This window comes from Oncorhynchus nerka, linkage group LG20, assembly GCF_034236695.1.
Source record: "Oncorhynchus nerka isolate Pitt River linkage group LG20, Oner_Uvic_2.0, whole genome shotgun sequence".
NCBI lineage: Eukaryota > Metazoa > Chordata > Actinopteri > Salmoniformes > Salmonidae > Oncorhynchus > Oncorhynchus nerka.
In genome coordinates, this window is record NC_088415.1 from 64,091,751 (window position 1) to 64,115,495 (window position 23,745).

Consider the following 23,745-nt stretch of genomic DNA (forward strand, 5'->3'; position numbering starts at 1 on the left):
GGTGGTCAAGAGACAATGGTCATGCAAGAAGGAAAAGAGGTAAGATGCAATAACAATTCACATTATACTTAGGCTGCCAGAATAAAGGTCTTTAGACTATTGTGCTGACAAAAATATATAACACTCATCTACTAGGCTGTAATTGATTATGCTATAAAATATCCATGAAAAGACTTGAATCAATAGGCACAACCAGTATTGCCGGTATTATTCAAATATGACAGGACAATGTCCATATTCAGCTTTAGACTACTTAGTAATGTGTGGCTGCTGCTCTGCTGTTTTTGACTGGCAGTAAGGAGAAGGAGAGGAGGGCAGAGATGAGTAAAGATTGTAGAAGGAGACAGTACATTGTACAGAGTATTCATAAAACTGTAGCATAGCAAGTTTACCACTTCTTTTATTGTTAATCTGACTTTAAAATGAATTCATTGCAGATTTGATTTACGCTTGCATCATAATAGTTACAATGCTTGGAAAGGAAAGGTGGTAAACCCTGGTGGTAAATTTAGGATTGACCCCCACTATGTTCATCATGACAAACCAGACCACAATGTCACTGTCAAATACAGTCAAAACCAAGACAATGTCACATCATCAGTTGTGGCATCACAGTACAGCAGAGATTTAACCATGAATTTCTTTATGCCAGTCCCATCAGAGAAATTCAGATCATCCAAGCCTTCCAACTTCAACTTAGTAGTAGGGCATTAGTACAGTTTGACCAGACTTCATAATGAATACCTTGATCATCCCATTTCTGATTCAATGCATGTTGAAGTGTCATTTTCAAATCAAGAGTCGCCTCTTCACTGTTGAAGTTGAGACTGGTGTTTTGCCGGTACTATTTAATGAAGCTGCCAGTTGAGGACTTGTGAAGCGTCTGTTTCTCAAACTAGACACTAATGTACTTGTCCTCTTGCTCAATTGTGCACTGGGGCCTCCCACTCCTCTTTCTATTCTGGTTAGTGCCAGTTTGCGCTGTTCTGTGAAGGGAGTAGTACACAGTGCTGTACGAGATGTTTCTTGGCAATTTCTCGCATGGAATATCCTTAATTTCTCAGAACAAGAATAGACTGACGAGTTTCAGAAGAACGTTCTTTGTTTCTGGCAATTTTGAGCCTGTAATCAAACCCAGAAATACTGATGCTCCAGATACTCAACTAGTCGAAAGAAGGCCTGTTTTATTGCTTCTTTAATCAGGACAATAGTTTTCAGCTGTGCTAACATAATTGCAAAAGGGTTTTATAACGATCAATTTGCCTTTCAAAATGATCAACTTTGATTAGCTAACACAATGTGCCATTGGAACACAGGAGTGATGGTTGCTGATAATGGGCCTATGCGTATGCCTATGTATTTCATAAAGAAATCTGCCATTTCCAGCTACAACAGTCATTTACCACATTAACAGTGTCTACACTGTATTTCTGATCAATTTGATGTTATTATAATGGACAAAAAAATGTGCTTTTCTTTCAAAAACAAGGACATTTCTAAGTGACCCCAAACTTTTGAACAATAGTGTATATATATATATATATATATATATATATATATATATATATATATAGCATGGATAACTGTGATGAACAGGAACAGTAGCATGAGAGCAATTAGACTGACAACAAAGATTAAAAGGTGTGTACATAGGAAGGTGGTTAAATATACAGTTTATTATATTTGATCATTTACACATCACAAACTGACTGTTATTTGAGTCTTATTACATGTACTGAAATTTCAATAACAATAGTATATAATAATGCAGTTATACAATGTATTTCAGTGTTACAAACCAACTGAACTGAATAGAATGTTTTTGAAGCACTGTAATAAACTGTCTCGGTGTCCGGTCCTGAAATTAAATGGAAGTTGGAAGACACTTGAGGTCAACTTGGGTATCAACACAGATTAATAGGCAATCCTTGGGGTAGGCCATCGTGTGTTCGTATGGCAAGTGAGCTGCTCCCATCCAAATGCAATGTCCTCTAATTCCCTTGTGGTGCAACAGCAATAATGGATATTTCTATATTTGTTTTTTTTTTGCATTTAAATATATCAACATACGAGCAAGATTTAATTTCTTATTTTTGATCTAGTATTTACACATTTCAATCAATATTTAGAACACCACCTTGAAAATGTTTGATTTTTCACTAGTTTCCAATAGAGAATCTATTACTATCACAGGGGACTTGTGCTAATGAGTGTTTTTATAGCAGTTAAAAGCCATGACCATGGAACAAAACCATTTCAACACCCACAAATGTTAACTTTAAGGATGGGTGCATCGTCTTGCTTGTTTATCTATTCTAATGAAAGTGGTGAAAAAGAGGGAGGCTAAGTTATAGCAGACTCCTGTGATTGGTGCTCTTTTCCAGTGACAGTCCAGCCAGTCTGATAACACTACCCCCCAAAAAAAGAGAAACCACGACAGAATAACATTTAGTCATTGATGTTAATTGTTTTTCAGCAGTAAACAGATAGAAAACATTGAGCGGAGCACTATACATAACCATGGACAATGTTCCTATTTTCCAAAAATCTATGGAAAAGTTTGTGATTGTTCATTTGTGCAAACATATACACTTGTTTTCCCCTCTTCAATATGTAACTTGTAAACAAGAATGGCATTCAGTGATCTTGCAAAAGCGTATCTTCTTGGAACCTTACACAAGAGGCTTTCATCACTTGGTATTAATACTTCAAATCAATGAGATGATCAAGAATCTCAGAACAGAATAACTTGAGTACAACAAGGCAACAATTACAACAGCAGTCTACTACTGGGATTCAAGTCAGCTCCTTGGAGCATTGTGATCATAGGTGAGTAGGCATCACTGAAATCTGATTTTTCTTACTCACAATGAGGTATACTAAATGAAAGAGTGGTACAAGAAAGATATCTTTCAACCTCCTCTCTTGTTCTATTTACGAATGGACCTGGATATGCTGATGCTACACGTGCTAACCATCGCTAGCCTCTCGGTTCGATATTCAGCACACCAGAACGGACTGTGATTACAAAGGTGTATAAATTTAGATAAAATGAGACCGCTCTGAAGGCCTTTCCATTTCCATTACTAAGCTGACACTTTAATAGGCTGATTAATCCCGATTCAAACACACTCTAATGTCACCCTGTTTAAAGAGAATGCAACATGAATGAAACATCCAATACATAGTGTAGAGTCGATGCCTTGATATGGCCCTATCACCTGAGTTCTGTTTTAAAAGTGGTTTATTCTTATGATAGTATTCTATTTCTATTCAGGCAATTCACAGATCCTACTACTCTTTGAGTATTTATCACTGACCATGTTTGTAATAATATAGAAGTTATTTCACAGTTTGCTGTCAAACCCCGAAGATCCCAGGTCCCACCCTGTTTTGTGTTGTCAACAAGCAAACTCCTCAAAGTTGCCTAGAGTCGGGTGACGAGGTAACATGTTCGGTGTGAATCCGAGACTGTCCGAGTGACTCCGGAGGGTGTCACAGGTGCTCTGGAAGACAAAGTAAGGGGGAAGAGGAGTTCAACCGTATTAAGGGGTGGGTGATGAGAGAGTGAGGAGAAGAGGAGAGAGGCATGCAGGTCGCAGTAAAAATGGGAGAGGATGTGACATTAACAGGAGAAAAAGAACAACAAATAAATGAGCATTCAACATAATCAGGACCAAATGGAAAACAGAATACAAAAGGAAGTGACATAACATGATGTTAACCATCGTGGATGCATCAGACAGGAAGATGGTTGAAAGCATAGTGTACACATTGACAAAATAATTCAATACAAATGGGATAACATATAGAGAAAAATGATTCAAGTGGTAGTGCAGGGGACAGTTACAACAGGTCAGTAATGTTTCACGGTATGGGTAGAGAGATGAAAGAGTACGAGAGAAAGATAAGAGGGGTATGGCACGGGCGAAGGAGGGAAAGAGAAAAGAAAAACAGTTTTTTCAGTCCTTGTCTCGATATTAGTACCTTCATTTGTACATGGTCATTGACACACACATTATGTTTGCATACGTTTAGTGCAACTGCGGTTGTTTCAGTTAATATATTGCCGTTGTGTGGGTTCAAAAGAAGCAAAAGCCAAAGATGTAGATCGCTATTCAAGCAGATGAACAACCATTTCATTTGGTGCAAACTGCATTGCATGCAGACCTGTGATGGCATCACTAAGGAATGCATCTAGTGATGTTATTGGGCACAGGATCCAGTACAAATTGTCCCCTAAAACGGACCTCGGTCCTGCAGGAAAGCTAGTAGGAAATAATATCGATGATCCCTGCGGATTGGCTTTTATTGTACTATCTACAACAAATGCTGTATTTTTATATTTATATTTTTCTCAGGAAACTGCATTTGATCAAAAAGAAGCAAGACTGTATTGCTGACTAACTAGTTCCAAACGTTCTTAACAGATGTAGAATCCAACCAACTCATTGTTTATAATAAAACCGATAATAATTTCGGAAGGCAAAGTGATTTATGGCATTGAGAGTCATTGATTTCAAAATGGTATCTACAGAGGAAAATGCATTTACATTGGCTATAATATCATTGACCTATTGCTGTGTTGGAAAAGCACATTTATAAAGTGATCACTACTTGTATCTCTACAAAATCAACCACCAAACCAGCTTTAGGTGAACCAACAGCTTGTTAACCAGGAAGGAAATGTATGAAATGGTTCCCAGAATGTCTGAAAAAGAAGGACAGTATGGGAGGGAGGATCTATTATCAATGGGGTTTGCTACCTGGGGGCATGATTAGGCGTGACACCAGGGCTGGTTGGGTTCTCTGGAAACTCCTGGAATAGACATGATGAAAAATAGAAAGATGAGGGTGACCCCAAAAATATCAAATGCAGAGCTGATAAGTAAAACAATTGGCTCCAAGCAAGTTTGTCTGTGCAAAACGGCTAGGCCTACAGCCCTGTGTAATCGATTGAGTATAGACAAGAACGCTGCACACTAATACTTAAAGGTCACAGAGAGCTACCTCCGTTCAGCAATTTGATTTCAAAAATCAGATCAATTTGAGAAAGCAAGATACCATTGCTAGTCTCTGCCATGTATGTTTTGTAATGCTTAAAAAAGGGTAGATATTCATCATTCAATAATATAAATCACAAACATACTGTATCTTGTTATGAAAATGGTTGCTATTTGCTCCCTTCATTTTAGTACATCTAATGGACTATGTAAAGTAAGTAGTCCTAGAACTATTATACCACTACATTTAACACTCATGTGCATGACTTATTTTAGCATACAGTAGGTTGCACTGTCTCATACTGTTTTCATTTAGCACTTCATCTAATGTAGATTGACTCACTGGGTGGTTAGAGAGGAGAGAAGGTGAATGGAGTTGGCAGAAAAGAAGGAGAGGATTGGAGAACATGAGAGTCAAAGGTATCACAAATGGCTTATCATTATGTTTTAATGCAAAGAAAGCCTTCAATAATGGATGAGTCCATGACATGGGTGGAGAAACTATATGTGGTAGTGAAACACAGCATTACATCCACCTAAAGCTCCCTGTTCTTGTTTCATGTTGCAGTACGTGCCTCCAGTATGTAATATGTAATATAATTAATATAACATTGTTGGCTCCTGCTGATTTAAACCATCTAAAGCCTGAGGAAAACTTGATGTGAAATGCCACAAAGGTATTTTTTACTATGAAACAAGGTAACAGGCATGGAAACAGGGATGTTTTTATTCCATCTGCCCATATTTAACTGTTCAGATATGATGGGTTCCATCACTACCAAGCTGATATTTTCACAGGCAGCCCAATTCTGATCTTTTTTTAATTTTCTTCAATAATTGGTCTTTTGACCAATCACATCAGATCTTTTCCAAGCTGATCTGATTGGTCAAAAGACAAAAAAAATCAGAATAGGGCTGGCTGTGTAACGCAGCCATAGTGCTCACACAATGTGTACATAATGACAGGATTCAATGCCAATAGTGGATCTTTCTTAAGGTACATCCAGTTGAACAATTTTACTTTTCTCTATCCTTTGTCACATAGAATGCTCTGAATAAACCTGACATATCCTTTCATTTGAAAAAAAAAAAAAATACAGAACCATATCTATGAATATAATTATCAAACACATCTTGCTTTTTCAGCTGTTTAAATGACTAAAAGTCAAACTATGTCTAAGTGTCCAAATCTATAATATTTGATAGGTTTAACTATCAACAACAAAAGTGTATTTTAAAGCTTTCCTGTCCGTTCAGTCTTATCAAAATAGAGAGTTTTAAAAATAAATATTAGTAGGGAAAATACCTTCTTGGTACATGTAACTGCAGTTATCTCAGGAGTAGGGCCAGGACATATTTTCCCTCACCTTTTCTTCCACATCAGTTTATGGGCCAAACTCCAAGATTGAAGCAACCGTGCATGCAGACAACTCATGCAAAAACAGAAACCCAGGGATTTTTCACTACCTTGGAACCAGACTTTGGGCATATACTGTCTATAATTAAGGAAAAAGTCCTCACATTGATTAGTGTTCCACCTCTGTCATTGACTGGTCATGAAAAAGGCTTGAGTTTCTGAAACATTATACATTGCGTTATTTTGTTTGTAGTGCAGTGCAGAACTACAAACCAGTGCAGTGTGGGAGACTCAAATTACCAGATTGTCGCTCGGACAACGCTGTGGTCGCTTCTTGCGCATGAAGTAACCCAAAACCTTATCCTTAAATACCTAAATAAAAGAACATCTCGTTAACATCACAACAATCCAGGCTATTGCAAACACTTCAACCCATATAGACAGACAATATCATTAGGTTAAGGGCTTATCTTATTTTTTGATTAAATTCAGATAATTCATCATCATTAACTCTACAGTACTACTTGAGAATACTTTAAGGTGATTAAACAAATGTGAGTGCTTCCACTTTACCTCATATAAGTAGTCAAAAATTTCCAGTATCGTTAAAACACTGGCTCCAATGAACAGACCCATCTGACCCCCGATGTCACCTGAAAAGAGGATGACAGACGAACAGACATGGACAGGGCAAAAACACAGTCGGTCAGGTAATAACCTAGTGCCTTAAACCCTTATTGAAACGTTTACTTGAACTCTTAGTATCTCAGCCAGCTGAGCGGAAACTGTGAGACTGTGGACTGTCCATCCAGACATTGCTTTTTATCTGCCTCTCCTGACTGAGTGCTCTTTCAAAGTACAATATAAAAACACATTCAGCCAAAAAGGTTAAAAAGAAAACAGCCTCAAAATGAGTTAAAAAAAAAAAAATTACCTTTATTTAACTAGGCAAGTCAGTTAAGAACAAATTCTTATTTTCAATGACGGCCTAGGAACAGTGGGTTAACTGCCTGTTCAGGGACAGAACGACAGATTTGTACCTTGTCAGCTCGGGGGTTTGAACTTGCAACCTTCCGGTTACTAGTCCAACACTCTAACCACTAGGCTACGCTGCCGCCCCTCAAAAGGAGTTTAGCCCATTGCTTGCTGAGGATTTGAGTTTTAGGTCTAGTACGTTTCCTCTCTGTCTGTAAAAACAGATAATGAGCCTGGTAGGGAAGAAAATCTCTCACCAAGCAACCCTGCAATTTCATACGCTTTCTTCTGCTCAATCTTCTCATAATTCAACGCCTCAAAGAAGATGTCCAGGACTAGTACGTTTTCTCTAGGGACAAAAAAAGAATAATAAAAAAACACATACAAAAGGTGTTACGCTGTAAAGTACATCTTAGAGATACAATTGATTGATTTTGTTTATCAATTCTGAGACATTTTGCATTACTTCTCAATCGTAATGTGAACTGTGGAAAACAAAATCATGCTTCATTCATGATAGGTTTCTTATCAAAATGCAAACATATGATCCCTACACCACTTATGTTAACTCACTTTAACTTTCCAGGTACTTACCCGATGTATTGCTCAGTTTTGTTGAATTTCTTGGCCAGATATTTGGCAGAGGCTTTACTGGGTATTTTCACCATGGACAGCTCCTTGCCATAGCGTATCATGTTGCATGGTGTCTCACACACACAGTAGTCATTGTCCTTTTCTACCAAGAAGTCTGTGGAGGATGACAATTGAACGGGAGTCTATGTTTTCAAAAAGGTGATAAGAATATAGCCTACTGGAAACAATTCACCCAGTCAGCTGTCCCTACATGCTTCAAGATGGCCACCATTGTTCCTGTACCCAAGAAGGCAAAGATAACTGAACTAAATGACTACCGCCCCACCCCGTAGCACTCACTTCTGTCATCATGAAGTGCTTTGAGAGACTAGTCAAGGGTCATATCACCTCCACCTTACCGGCCACTCTAGGCCCACTTCAGTTTGCTTACCGCCCCAATAGGTCCACAGACGATGAAATCGCCATCACACTGCACACTGCCCGATCCCATCTGGACAAGAGGTAAGAATGCTGTTCATTGACTACAGCTCAGCATTCAACACCATAGTACCCTCCAAGCTCATCATCAAGCTAGAGGCCTTGGGTCTCAACCCCACCCTGTGCTATTGGGTCCTGGACTTTCTGACGGGTCGCCCCCAGATGGTGAAAGTAGGAAACAACATCTCCACTCCGCTGATCCTCATCAATGGGGCCCCACAAGGGTGCGTGCTCAGCCCCCTCCTGTACTCCCTGTTCACCCACGACAGCGTGGCCATGCATGCCTCCAACTCACAGCCTGGTACGGCAACTCTACCGCCCTCAACCGCATTGCTCTCCAGAGGGTTGTGTGGTCTGCACAACGCATCACCGGGGGCAAACTACGTGCCCCCCATGACACCTACAACACCCAATGTCACAGGAAGGCCAAAAAGATCATCAAGGACATCAACCACCCAAGCCACTGCCTGTTCACACCGCTACCATCCAGGAGGCGAAGTCAGTACAGGTGCACCAAAGCTGGGACCGAGAGACTGAAAAACAGCTTCTATCTCAAGGCCATCAGACTGCTTAACAGCAATCACTAACTCAGAGAGGCTGCTGCCTACATTGAGACCCAATCACTGGCCACTTGAATAAATGGATCACTAGTCTCTTTAAACAATGCCACTTTAAATAATGGCACTTTAATAATGTTTACATATCTTACATTACTCATATCATATGTATATACTGTATTTTATAAGATCTATTGCACCTTGCTTATGCCACTCGGTCATCTCTCATCCATATATTTATATGTACATTTTCTCTTTCACCCCTTTAGATTTGTGTGTATTTGGTAGTTGTTTGGAAATTGTTTGATTAGATGTACAAGCATTTAGCTACACTCGCATTAACATCTGCTAACCATGTGTATGTGACCAATACAATTTGATTTGATTTGAAAAGTAGTGCAATTTAAAAGATGCTGCAAAAACAACCTTTGCTTTTCAGCAGTTCCTTATTTCAAAATTGTATAAAAGCTTACTTACTAATATTTGAACTAAAATGTTACAGAAGCCCTGATGCCAAAGGCAGCATTTTAAAAAAATACTTAAGACTTTAGAATTATCTTGTTTGAACGACTTAGTATACTCGTTCAAATGAGTATTTTTTTGAAACAACTTAGTAAAAAAAGTTGTTCAAACGTCTTTCAAATGAGATACTGAGTCATTCAAGCGAGATACTATATCGTTTGAGCGACTTATTATCTAGAGTGAATGACGTCATTGTTATTTGATCTAATTAGGCCTCATTTGTTATGTAGCTTGTCAGACTATGTAATGGTTGCTGCAGCCATTCATTCACTGACTCCATCCATTGTACAACTGAATGCCTTCAACTGAAATGTGTCTTCCGCTTTAAACCCAACCCCTCTGAATCAGAGACTGCCTTAATCAACATCCACGTCTTCGGCACCCAGGGAACAATGGGTTAACTGCCTTGCTCAGGGGCAGAACGACAGATTTTTTACCTTGTCAGCTCGGAGACACCTGGTACTGTACAATGTCAGATATAGATTTGAAATGTCTTACATTTGAAGTTTGCATCCCAAAATTACATCACAGAAGACTGAAATATAACAAAACCTTTTAACATAAAAACAAACACTATATTTTCAGTGTAAAAAAAAAGAAAGAATGCTTATTAATTATGAAATTATGAAAAGTATTAATACCATCCTGCCCATGAGGCCACTAGGTAATTTGACTGCAGGAAAGGGGTCTACTTACATTCAGGCTTTTCGAATACAGTGCCTTCATAAAGTATTTATACCCCTTGACTTATTTACATGTTGTTTGTGTTACATGTTGTTGTGTCTGAATTCAAAATATGTTAAATGTTAAATAGATTTTTGTTCTCACCAATCTAAACACAATACCCCATAATGACAAAGTGAAAACTTTTTATTTTTTAACAATTCACTTTTGATTTTATTTACATAAGAATTTACACCCCGGAATCAATACATGTTAGAATCACCTTTGGTAGTGATTATAGCTGTGAGTCTTCCTGGGTATGTTTCTAAGAGCTTTGCACACCTGGATTGTACAATATTTGCACATGATTCTTAAAAAATATATTCAAGCTCTGTCAAGTTGGTTGTTGATCAATGCTAGACAATCATTTTCAAGTCTTGCCATAGATTTTCAAGCTGATATAAGTCCAACTGTAACTAGGCCACTCAGCAACATTCAATGTCATCTTGGTAAGCATCTTGGTAAGCAACTTGGTTAAGCATCTTGGTAAGCCTTGTGTTTTAGGCTATTGTCCTGCTGAAAGGTGAGTTTGTCTCCCAGTGTCTGTTGGAAAGAAAAGTGAACCACGTTTTCCTCCAGGATTTTGCTCTATTCTGTTTATTTTTATCATAAAAAATGTCCTAGTCCTTGCCGATGACAAGCATACCCATAACATGATGCAACCACTATGCTTGAAAATGTGAAGAGTGGTACTCAGTGATGTGTTGTGTTGGATTTGCCCTAAACATAACTCTTTGTATTCAGCACATCAAGTGAATTTTTTTGCCACATTTTTGCAGTTTTACTTGAGTGCCTTATTGTTTTGGAGAATATTTTTGTTGTTGTTGTACAAGTCATTTAAGTTAGTATTGTCGAGTAACTACAATGTTGTTGATCCATCCTCAGTTTTCTCCTATCACAACCATTAAACTCTGTAACTATAAGTCCCCATTGGCCTCATATATCTGAGCGGTTTCCTTCCTCTCTGGCAACTGAGTTAGGAAGGATGGCTGTATCTTTGTAGTGACTTGGTAAGTTGATAAACTATCCAAAGTGTAATTAATAACTTTACCATGCTTAAGGGTATATTCAATGTCTGCTTTTTATTTGAACCCATCTATCAATAGACTACCAAAGGTGATTCTAACCATTGTTTGTGAGGCATTGGAAAACCTTCTTGGTCTTTGTGGTTTAATCTGTTTTTAAAATTCACTGCTTGACTGAGGGACATGTGTTGGGTACATAAATTACATAGACATTCAAAAATCATGTTAAACACTATTATTGCACAGAGTGAGTCCATGTGACATGTTATGCACATTTATACTCTAAAACGTATTTAGGCTTGCCATAACAAGGGGGTTGAATACTTATTGACTGAAGACATTTCAGCTTACATTTTTTCTTAATTTGTAAAAGTGTCTGAAAATATAATGACACTTTGATATTATGGGGTATTGTACGTAGGCCAGTGACACAAAATCTCAATTAAATCCATTTTCAACTCAGGTTCAACAAAATGTGGAAAAAGTCATAGGGTGTGAAACCTTTCTGAAGGCACTGTATATTCCATTCTCCTTTCTCTTGTTTATATTATAGTTATATTCCCACTAATATTCCGTTATGTTATTAAGCTTTTAGATGTGTTTTTCCTGCCGTTGATAATAATAATAATAATAATTGTTATTATTATTATTTTTATATTATATAATAATTCATTTGTAGAGCACATTTCCCATGCTCAATGCACAGCTTGTTGGTGCTTGAGTCTTGACCGATGAAGTTTGAAATGATTTATTCCCTTTAATTTATGAAAAGAAGCTGATACTGGTCCTTCATTATTTATATTTGATATTTTAGCTTCATTAAATTGATGTATATTTTGGTGTTTCTACCCCCCCCCCCCCACCCCCCCAAAAAAGCAAAAAACACATTTTACAGTAGCCTATGTATTGCCTACCTAAAACATCCATTAATACATTTGAAGTCCTTCAAAATATAAACTACGTATCCTAATGTTCGAAAGCTGAATGTAACCTAGATAAAGGCTACTGTGGGTGGGGCAGGCTAAATAATTACAACCGAAAAGGCCTAATTAAAAGAATAGGGATAATGAAAAATGCTAGGCAGAGCATGCCCCGAGTTTGTGGCTGAGCAGTACCAGAGCGAAATTGGAGTGGGAGAGAAGGCCGACAACATTTCTTAAAATGTTCTCTAATTATGCTCTGCTCCTCGCTCCACACTCGCTCACTTACATGCTCTGGCACTCAAAAGCAGACGGGCTTTAGGCTGTCAAAGAACTGTCAATGAATAATAATATCAATGGATGGAATCAGTGAATGAATGGCTGCAGCAACCATTACACAAACCAAATGAGGTCTAAATTAGAACAAATAACAACTAAATAGTTTTTTGAAAAATCGTTTGAACGAAATACTAAGTCGTTCACACGAGATACTAAGTCGTTCAAACGAGATAATTCCAAGAGTAAGCATTCGTATTTTTTTTGCCTTGTGCTTCAGGGCTTTCATAAAAATGTTGTGTGGTGTATCTACTAATAACAAGTTCATATTCCTAATATAGATATAGATATCAATATAGATATCATCCATTGTCTGCCTTACCTAAAGCTGGGTCTGCACAGTCTTTGTACTGCTCGGGTGTGCATACCATTGAGGTCCCTATTCAACAAGAGAGAGAGGGCGGTAAAATATAAATGGGGGGGTGTAAAATATAAATGGGGGTGTAAAATATAAATGTGAACTTCCTTCCATTAACATAATTACATATTCCCATGCAGAACAACAACAACAACAACAACATTATTCATCCTATTCCATTGGTGAACTATGTGATGGTCAAGCCAATGTGGGTGAGTACCCGGCATGTGGACCATCCTGCAGTTACAGTTCTCCACCAGGTAGCGTGTCTCACAGTCGATACGGCAGGCTGTGATGCTGTATGTGGAGAAGAACTCAGAGTCGATGGGAGTGGACTTGCAGTCTCCCCAAGGGGGAGGGAGGTACTGAAGCTGGGAAAGAACAGAGCACAGGTTTCCCCTCAGTATGTTGGCACAGTATAGGAACCACTGTCAATAACAGCTAGTCAATCCCAGTCCAGCGGGAAACCCAACATAAAAAGTGCAACACAAGCAGACAAAAAAACGAAACAGAAAAGTATCAAACGTTTAATAAGGGAACGTAATGAAATACATGTTTTCTGGATGCTGTTCACATCTACAAGAATATTCCACTCAGACGACGGTGTAGCTGGTAAACACAGCTCACAGACAGCAGCAGGCAGACACCATGCAGTAAATCACTGATGCAAGTCAGGTCTCGTGCTGAAAGGAAAGCAGAGTACCATGGAGGGTATGGAGACAGGGCAAATATCATCTGTAAATATGGAACTTCAGACTGGACACCACAATTAATGGGGAATTATTGTTTTAAATACTTCCCAGGGAATGTTCTACTGTATACAGTATGTAGGTATGTTTGTGAGGTTTTAAGATGAATACAATGGAATTGTTGTCTTGACAGACTTTATGCAAACCTTGACTTCCTACATTTTAGGAATGAATGCAGCTGATTATGATGTACTGTATGGTAACAAAAACCACAATGTTATTCAAATGATGTTGGATTGGGTACTTTCCCTGATAAACTATTTGCAGTGTGATATGATACAAACAGTACAGCAAACTTCACTCAAAGGTTTGAAAGTCTAACAGTACTACGAATCTACTTAACAAAACGTCATTGTTAAGACTTCCAGAAATACTAGCTACTTATCGTCATCAGTCAATTTGTGCATTCAACAAACAGTATTGCAAAAAAAAAAAGCTGCTCAGCGGTACAAACAATCAGGCATAATTGACCAGGATACCAACCCAACAACAAGTAATGTCAGGTGTACTACACGACTTTCAAAATTAGAACATTGTTGAGCCTCACATTAAACGACTGTCTATTTTTGTTGTCTTGCCAACTTAGTGGTTCGCACACTAAACGATGTGGCAATGACAAGTTTTGAGAACGGTGATCAGCAATAGCCAATGATAGCTCGCCAGAGAAGAAGCCAGTGAGATGATGACGTTATATTGCATCACCCAGAATGTGTAGACTCTCAAGCAGGAGCGATGACTACTACTAGTATGTGTTTACACTTGCCTTTAACCAAAGCCAAAGTGTCTCATCATTACAGCTCTGAAGTTCACAAGTAATGTTATTCAGTTCAAAATGTATTGGCTAGATATTTCAACTGTATGGCAAGCATGAATGTCTGACTGAAAACATTTATGAGACTAGACCATTATGTGTGCAAGACAAAAAACGTCAGGAAGGACGGTTGTTTAATGTGAGAGGCTCAGTCATGCCTGCTCCCGCTCTCCCTCTCTGGCACTCGAGGGCGCCAGGCTGCCCTTCATTACGCACACCTGTCACCATAATTACACGCATTAGCGCTCACTGGACTCCTTCACTTTGTTGATTGCCTTCCCCATTTCTGTCTGCTCCACTGTTTGTTCCCTGCGTCTGCATTAATGTCGTTATCTGTTCATGTCACGACGCTGTCCTGTCCTATTACTTGTCCGTTGCTATTAAATGTTCACTCCCTGCACCTGCTTCTCATCTGTACCAGCGTCGATCCTTATGTTTGGATTTTGAAAGTTGTGTACGCCCGGCATAAGTCTGGAAGTCATTTAAAATGTAAAACTTGAAGTCTTCAATAAGCCTACAGGCGCTCATAACCATTGTCCCCTTAGGAAATAAAAACCCGGAGGAAATATCAGATCCTCTAGACGGATAGAACCGTGCTCTAAAAGGGCCACATTAAACACAACGATTGGCCATTAGGAGACATTAAGCAGATGAAGAGTATCCTACCAGTCTGAAACATTCAAATGCAAAGCCCTAAACAACAAAACAAACAAAACAACAAAACAAACAAAACAACTGCACAATAATACTGGTTGCACCATATACAACAGCTTGTATGAAGACAAAGAATGGATAATGACTGCTGGATGTGTTAGCTGAAGTGGAAAGGATAGTATTATGTGTTCCTAATCCATAGTGATGGTAGTTATAATGAGACAGAAGACAGAAATTAACCAGGAAGGGACAGACATTGAAATGTAGTCACTACAGCCACATGGAGGGAGATGATTGGTCCATTCCGTCATGAAGACTTGAAGGGGGAATGTAATTGGGTGGCTCTTAGCTTGTGGCATACATGCAGCATACCCAGACAGACATACGGTACGCTACCCGCTGCTCTTGAGAGGAAACAAACGTTTGGAAGCCGGGGGCGACCCCAAAGCCCAGCTGGTGGGGGAAAGGAGGCTCTGACTGTGTGTGAATCTGAACCTTTACTCCGGCCTCATAGGACGTCTCATCTGGGGGAGGGACCAGTAAACACGTCACCAACTAACAGAGAGCAGTAACAGTGATGCATTAACGAATAGGACAACATCTGTCAAAGCCCTTGGTTTGGACCCCGAATATAAGCAGTCAGCCAGCCAGCCATCCAGCCTATTGGTGTTCATCTTACTGAGCCCCAAAACAGCTGTGCCCAGATTTGAGGACACCAGCCCAAATTAGTTCAGAAACGTTGATTTCTTGTCATTCAGCCATCTTGCAATAATTGATCATACCCGCTCAAAGCTTGATTGGTGGACGGGTTTGTAAACATATTGCTCCCAATTTCAACATCAAGTGATTCTATGTTTTGTTGGTATATAATGAATGTGTCCTTTAACTACTGGTTTTTAGGTCAGACTTGTCTTCCACTGAGATTGTGAGAGGGTTACATGTTTGTATCATGTGGTTGTAGTGAGGTAGATATGGGTGGTTCTGGTGAAGGGCCGTATGATAAGTCATGTATTCATCAGTTCCTCTGAAAAGGGTATGAAAAGCTATAAGGAGTCGAAGGATATGGGGTTAAAAAATGTATCAATCCATTTGGATTTGATTTGAGATGGTGATACTAGTATGATAGTTGAATCCGTCCAGATTGATATGGTACAATAATCAATTCAGTACAATTAATGTCAATGAATTGCTCTAGTCATTAGAGGAGATTAATTTGCTGTATATACAACAGCTATTTTACAATGAAAGTCAGTTGAATTCAAAGTTGTTTGGATTGTGGTGTCCAATTGTCTGTTTTAGAGATGCACTTAAGCAATAATCTCATGTTATTCTTTTGAATATGGAGGAGAGGGGTTTTGAAGAGCCCCTTGATAGAAAATCTTCTTTGGGATAAAATAACTTGCTGAATAACTTGTAGGTCAAGGTGTAATTTTCATGTATTCAAATATTTTTCTGGTCATTATTTATCATCCGGATAGTTACATTTTGTAACTCAGTCAGCAGGAAAAGTTATACAAACCCTAAACCCTGAGTTTTCACTAACTTCTGAAGAGAAACTAAGTTGTGACTTGAGTATCTCCAATGAGTGTATAAAACATGACAATAAAGTGGTTGCCAAAGGAAATATCTGTCAATAGATCACAGCTGTATTTCACCTTCCTGTCACTGTTTCAAGTTATAATCGCAGGACTTCGTAAGCTGCAGGCTGAGTGGCATGTTATTGCAATAGGTTTGATAGTGTGTTGTTGGGGCAAAATGGTCTGTTGCAGTCTAATGCTATGTAAATGCTTTAGTTGAATAATACTATATGTCCTATATCACTGGTAATTTTCCACAAATGTCCAGTACCCTCTTCATACACTGCACAAAATAGTGATTTGTTACTGTCTCCTTGTCTAAAGGCCCAGCAAAGGCTCAATTCTTGTTATATCTATTTAGGCTCTAAAGATCTTATCACTCCCCAATCTTAGACACATAGGCTGTGAAAACTGGTTAGAACCTGTTCTTGTTTGTACGACGCTTTAAGAAATTGGAGCCAAGTACCCCTTATCTCTCATGTAAGCTTGCCTCTCCTAGGAAGGGTAAACAGCTCTTTGTGTAGATGAAGTATAATTCATCAGCAATAGTTCAGTTCCTCTCCAGTTTCATCCAGAGTGTGAGCTTCCCTGCAATTGCTTGAATAAACTCTTATAAACAGAATAATGAGCTCTGCCTGTTCCTTGGAACAAGTTTTCCTCAACAGTGTGATGCTACAGTATTTTTTTTCTCGCATTAAAATAATTACTCATTTTCATGACATGTTTTGATTTGGTTGGGGTTTTAATGTGAAAATCAATGTGGGTATTATGGGCATACCTCCCTGTTCTATTAATGAAGTCCAGGGAATTTTTGGGAGCATACCCCGAACATTTTTACTTCTCTCTCTCTCTCCACTGATTACAGGGAAAAGACTCTGCTAAGTGGGTCTGTTAATGACCCATAGCATTAGCCAATTAGCTATTTGAGATTCAGCATTATCTTTTTTTTTTTAAGTCTACAAGGCTCCGTTATTTTAATGTTTGATCAAGGAAATTGATGTTTGACATTCACTGGCATAATCTGGAATCTGTGGGTGCTGTTATCCTGCCCTGTGGTTACAGTTAGTGACAATGGCAGGACAGTGAAATAGATGTCCTAAGGATTTGAAAAAAAGGTTGGCCATTGCGACCACGAGGAAAGCGGAGTTCTCGGGGACGTTTCAGTTCAGTTCGGTATGAAAATGATACTCGAGGTCCTAATATTGCCTTATTTTAATATTCGTATCTGACAACTGGCTGATGCCTACTAGGGAATATTGCTCCATTTTGACTGGTCACAGGGCCCATCAGATACAGGCTAATTAATAGGACCGTGCTTACAGGCACTGTAGCCTATAGCCTAAAGTATTTTTTCAGCTCTAATTTCAATATCATCTGAAATGTATCCACACAAGGTAAATGAAATCCTTAGAACATCTGTTTGATACGCTGTACCAGATATGCTCAATTATCCGTGATTTGTATTTCTACTGAGTGGAGTTGATTCAAGCTTAGTCATTTTTGTTGCCCTCTCTTGCAAAGCCACGGTGATTGTGCTACATTGCTTTTTGTTACACCGGAAAATGTCAAGTTCACACTGAAATGGTTTTCCTTCTTACAAAAAAAGTTAACAACGGCTTGCTATGGTTCTATGCATTTTGTGAAAAGCAAACCAAATTCTTCCGAATGTTAATTGTTTCTCTCTACACAGTGTTATTACGCATCACCGAATCCAATTTATGCAGCATCCAGCGATATTATACTACTTTTCTCCCATCCTAAGTGGGATCAGTCATTGCCAGCAACATTATATGGAAAATGTACTTTTGAGCTGTCGGAGATGTGTGGGGTACTTTAGCTCTGGCCCACCGATAGCAGTGTAAATAAATGTATAGACAGTGTCTGCTTGGTACATCCAATCCGTCTTTCCCTCTGTATCCATTGTTGGATACATAGTGGGTAATGAATACCACATGGTTACTACTTCAGTTCAGAGTCATTGGACTGTTTTTTGTTGTCCAGGATTAGCTAATGCCCTGGCTGCATGTTATTCCATGCATGAATGGTAAACACAACTGATTTTGCTCCAGGCTCTGAGACACAGTAGGTATAGCCAATGACAAGACGGGGAAGAAGGGTTGGAGGTTTGGATAAAAACACGGACAAAAAGCAGAGCGAGAGGAGGAAGGAAGGACGGGAGGGAGGGAGGGAGGGAGGGAGGGAGGGAGGGAGGGAGGGAGGGAAAGGTGTTTGTGCGAGAGGCTGAGCATTAGGTACCAGTTGCTGCTGACATGACACAAAAGTTTGAAAACCAGGGGCCACACCAAATCCCAGCTGGTCAATGAAAGGAGGCTCGTCCTGGCTGTGGATCTGAACCTTGATGCCTGCTTCGTACGAGGTCTCGTCTGTGGATACATACAGCAGGCCAGAGAATGTAACAACAGAAACCTCTGCTCCTCTCCTTAACCGGAGTGAAGGCATTAAGTGGTGTGTTTGGGAATGGATATCGGTTGTTGTGGTCAAGCCAATGTTGAAATGCACTGTTAAGAAGGAACCCATTTTCCCAAGATGGAGACATTAAATATTGTGTTAGATAAGTGTTTGAACAGCATCATCTGTTGTTGTAATACTGTCCAGGTGAAATGCTGTGCTAGGAAGGCACCTTGAATGCATGTCAGTTGGCTGGTTGATTTTCAAAGTTCATTCTACCATGGCCCAAAATCCAGTCATTACTGCATTAAAATGGACAGATTAGTTATTGTGGGATTCTAACTAAAGTTACGGTATGTCATACGACCGCGTACTCACCTGTCTCTCCCCAAACAGGTAAATATTCGTCCTGTTGAATGTCTAGCATGATCTCCAGCCCGTTTCCTGTCCCGCCTTTTAACGTCGTCAACAACGGGTTGCCATCCAAGCCAGAGTTGAAGGTGTAGCATTTCCCATACCGCGTGTAAATCTGCAAGAAGAAGAAGGTAAATGACATTAATTCAACGTAACAACATTGTTTTGACATAGCGAGTAAACAGCACAGTCACTTTGTGTAATGGTTGCTCTCTGTCAAGACTCATTTACTGCAGGTTGCAGTTGGGGATAGGGTTGCTGGGCAGGTAAGCTTCGGAGGTCATTATCAGAGAAAACACTGAACCAAACAAGATGCTATATAGATTGATGAATTAATAAATAAATGAACACTGGTAACATAGCAACTGGCAATCTTTACCCAGCCCCATTTTATATTCTCCCTGAGTAATTTAGATACTTATTTAGGACTTTTTTTTCTTCTTATTTTCCATTAAAACAGAAAGTTTTTGTTAAGCAATATAGGCAAAGCCCACCCACCCTCTCCCATCCCACCCAGCACTAAATTCAGTTGTTCAAATGCAATTTATATTAGGAAGTGACTTATATTATGGGCCCTAGGAAAGCGTGAATTTATACCATTGCAGCTCAATGGTAACCTAATATTAACTGTTGGCGCACACTATATTTAGCCCATAGCTGTACCCAACTAGTTTTACTGATTCAGAGATGTACGGTGCTGATTTCCCAGTGTAACAGCACTGTGTTCTTTTGGCACCCCTCACAAGTTACATTGACGTTTCGTGTATTTTTTTTCTTCAATTTGACAAATTCCCCCCGAGATGGGCAACTTTCCTCTCATGTCTGCCAACAGAGCAGAAGTTAGCCTTAGGAGCTTCTTAGAATGCTGCATCTGGCTTTTCATAACTGACACTCATGGCTGGTGAGCTATAACTAAAAACTCAAAGTTAAAATGGGTAAAGGCAATAAGGCCTTTGAATTCTAGGTCCATTTGGCTGCGTAAGTGATTTCATTTCACAGAGGTGGAATTGATTGGCCATGGAGTGCTCAGAGGGTTTTTATCTACACTAAGCATGTACTGTATGTCATACAGTTATCCTCCACGTGTATCTTAGTAACCACAGGAAATGAAAAGTGATTTAGCACAAAGGTATAGGCATATACAGTGTACACACAGATGCCGGGTCTTAATTGGACATATATGTCACAGCAAAATGATCCTGCAACAACAGGATTTGAACGTTTAGTCCATAATGTTGCTTGATCGGTGGTTAGGCTATTAGTTGGCCAAAAGTAAGCTACATGAAAAGTGCAATACTGTTAATAAGTATGGGTTTTCAGTTAATTTATGTAAATCACAAAGCTGGTGCAGGAAACTTCTCAGCAACAAAGGAGTGATCAAATGAAGACCCTACATCTGTACACATCTGTACACATGGACATATTGTACATCCAAGATCATGGGATGAGACTTGCTTGCCTCTCTTGTTTTGCTATTTCAACTACCGTGTACAAGGTACACCCGTTTGTCGGGAGAATTGTGTCTCATTTAACTAAGGCCTTACGATGGATAAGGTCACCACTCATTTTACACTGCCAAATCCCATTTGGTTTGAGCTGGGGTGTAATATGTCAGTATTTAATAGCCACTGGCAGACATGAGCATGGTCTAGACAAGCCCTGTTGCTGGAATAATCACCATTGCTGTTCCTGGCTCAATGCTCTGGTCCCACAGCTATACATTTGAAGAGAAACAGGAAACCCATAGGGAGGAATCCTATGGCGTGGGCAAAAGATTTTCCTTTCAATATCCATTGTGGTGAAAGTTTTTTAGAGAGAGGGATGACTCTGATAGCATAACAAAGCCTCTCTCCAGAGATCAGAGTCAGTCTTCCATGTCCCATCTCAGACCCACATGGGCTCAGACAGACATGACAGGGCTTCAGATTCCTCTCCCCTCCTGTCCATAATGAGGCCCTCTGAGCAACTGGCCCCTGCCAGAACCAAAATGTCAGCTGGAATTCTAACGCTTTTAGGTTTAACCTTATAAATACAGCAGCTCGAATGTAATAAAATCCCTATAACGAGCCTTGCATGCCTCACATTGAAGTACCTAATCTTTGTGGGAAATCTCTGTCAAAAGACGCCACCTGAAGACAAAAGTCTTCCGTTAGATGGAATTTGATATAATCGGATAAAACTTTAAATGACACACACGATACAAATCTCTGTGTCTGTCAGCTACTTAAAGGGATAGTTCACCCAAATTACAAAATTAAGTATTGGTTTCTTTACTCTGTAAGCAGTCTATGGACAAGGTATGACGGCAATCCAAGCATGGATTGCTGTCATACCTTGTTCATGGACTGCTTACACGGTAAGGAAACCAATTTGTAATTTCGTAATTGAGGTAAACTCTCTTTAAACACAGGCCCCGAGTTGTCTATTCATATTTTGTCCAATCTTATACTGTTGATAAATTGGTTATGTCTAGCGAGCTTTTGAATGTGACTAACAATGACATTTTCTTTCCATGTCAAATTGAACAGCAATCTGTTTGAAGACTGCTAATAGCTTTGAGGTAAAAAATGATTGAGAGCAACCGACTGCTATAGACTAGTGCAGTCTGGGGCTTATTTTGACTGATGAAGCCAGCCATCTCTCTGGGGAATAAGCTCATGTAATAGACGGACAGTGTCAATAGAATGTCCAGATGTTTCATTTGAAACGCTGGAACTGTCATCAGTACTCATTTATAATGTTTGAATTATTGATGCCTTTATTATTCTCCCCTGCTAAGAGAGAGGGACACAAAGGCTGAGTGATTGTGAATAGCACTTACTGAAGTTCATGTTTCGAGAGGTCATGTGATAGTTTTGAGGGTTGACTTTGTTATACTGTACCACTGTGCTTCGAAAATCAGCCAACATGCAAACAATGCGCAACTGTGATCTATGTTAGGAAAAAAAAGAACCGTATTTCTACCCGATCAATGCCATCCTATAAACTAGGCGTATCTGTATTCTTTTGTATTCTTACAACTCACTGAACAACTATTATGTTGTATAAGCAAAACAAAAAGAAAAGGACAAGGTCAAGACAAATCCATCTGACCATACCGGTGGCTAAGCCTTAAAACGTCAGTGTCTTCAATCCTGCCCAGAGAATATCCGCTAGAGTGAATATCATTCAAACACACCATTGAATGAATTATTAATACCTTGCACACAAAACGCACATCAGCAACCCCTCACAGACGTCTTTCATGATATCTCTAGGCTATATTACTTTACATACAGTGGTGAAATTCTGGTGAGTACAGTTTTCCCCCCGGAACCTGCATTCCAGCAACATGTCCTCCAGTTGGTGGCCCAGCCTGCCAATCATCTCGGTGGTGTTGACATGGTAACGAGGAGGCGGGGTGTAGCCGTTGAAGTCCAGCAGGCTGAGAAGGTTGTACTTGTGGTTGTCCCTCAGAAGTGCCAGGCTCTTCTCTAAAACCGAGTGGTTCTGGTGCATCAGGTCCATCCAGTAACCACAGTGGTACAGGTCAACCTTGGTTAGACTGGACAACCGGAACAGGTTGTGGTTGCAGAAGGTCACTGCCGGGAAGGACATGTTGTGAGTCCACTCCATCTTAATCCTGGTGACGGCCGGGTAGGACATCAGGTAGAGGATGCGGTTCCAAGACCAGGTGAACAAGAGACTCACACACACAAAGAAGGCCAGGAGCCAAAGGATCCGTTGGGTCAGGGTCTTGTCTGGGGAGAAGACGAACATCAGCCCGTGGACTTTTGTCCTCCTCATGAAAGCTACGGTGATCTCCATCCATGATTGTTTTAGCATGCTCTTCCTCCTCTTTCCTGTTTTGTTCTGGATAGTGGTCTCCTGGGCATCGTTAGGTAGAGACCCAGGGCTGATTGATTCTGATGTGGGGGCAGTTACCATAATGATCTCTGTTCCAAGGCTACACATACGGTTCAAGACAAAAGGCAGTCTTTTTAGTCAAGCTTCGGGCTATTCATTTTACATACAGAAATCATGATGGGTTTTCTTGTTGAATTGGTGTCAAAAATCCCAGGCAAAACATAAAAATAATATCCTTTCCGATGCTCCAGATACACACAGCTGTCCAGTACTCAGGCTTGAATAGTCTTTGCAAACCAAACAAACAAAAAGGCACGTACTGTATTTGACTTTTTAGGGATGTACATCACGATTGGTTTACATCACGATTTAATAAAAAATGACGCATTAATTTCTCGATCGACAGAATTCCTCTCTTTATTATCCAACACTAGTCTC

General features: G+C 39.6%; 1 protein-coding gene across 1 annotated transcript; it reads right to left on the bottom strand.

Moving 5' to 3' along the window:
* Window positions 1–1,668: 1,668 nt before the first annotated feature.
* Window positions 1,669–23,472, bottom strand: LOC115102956 (acid-sensing ion channel 1C-like). Its single transcript, XM_065005680.1, is given in 11 exon segments — window positions 1,669–3,506; window positions 4,767–4,819; window positions 6,661–6,732; window positions 6,934–7,013; window positions 7,593–7,684; window positions 7,930–8,083; window positions 12,812–12,868; window positions 13,068–13,218; window positions 18,895–19,022; window positions 19,426–19,576; window positions 22,738–23,472. Coding segments are annotated over 11 exon segments (1,752 nt in total). The 3' UTR covers window positions 1,669–3,427.
* Window positions 23,473–23,745: the final 273 nt, after the last annotated feature.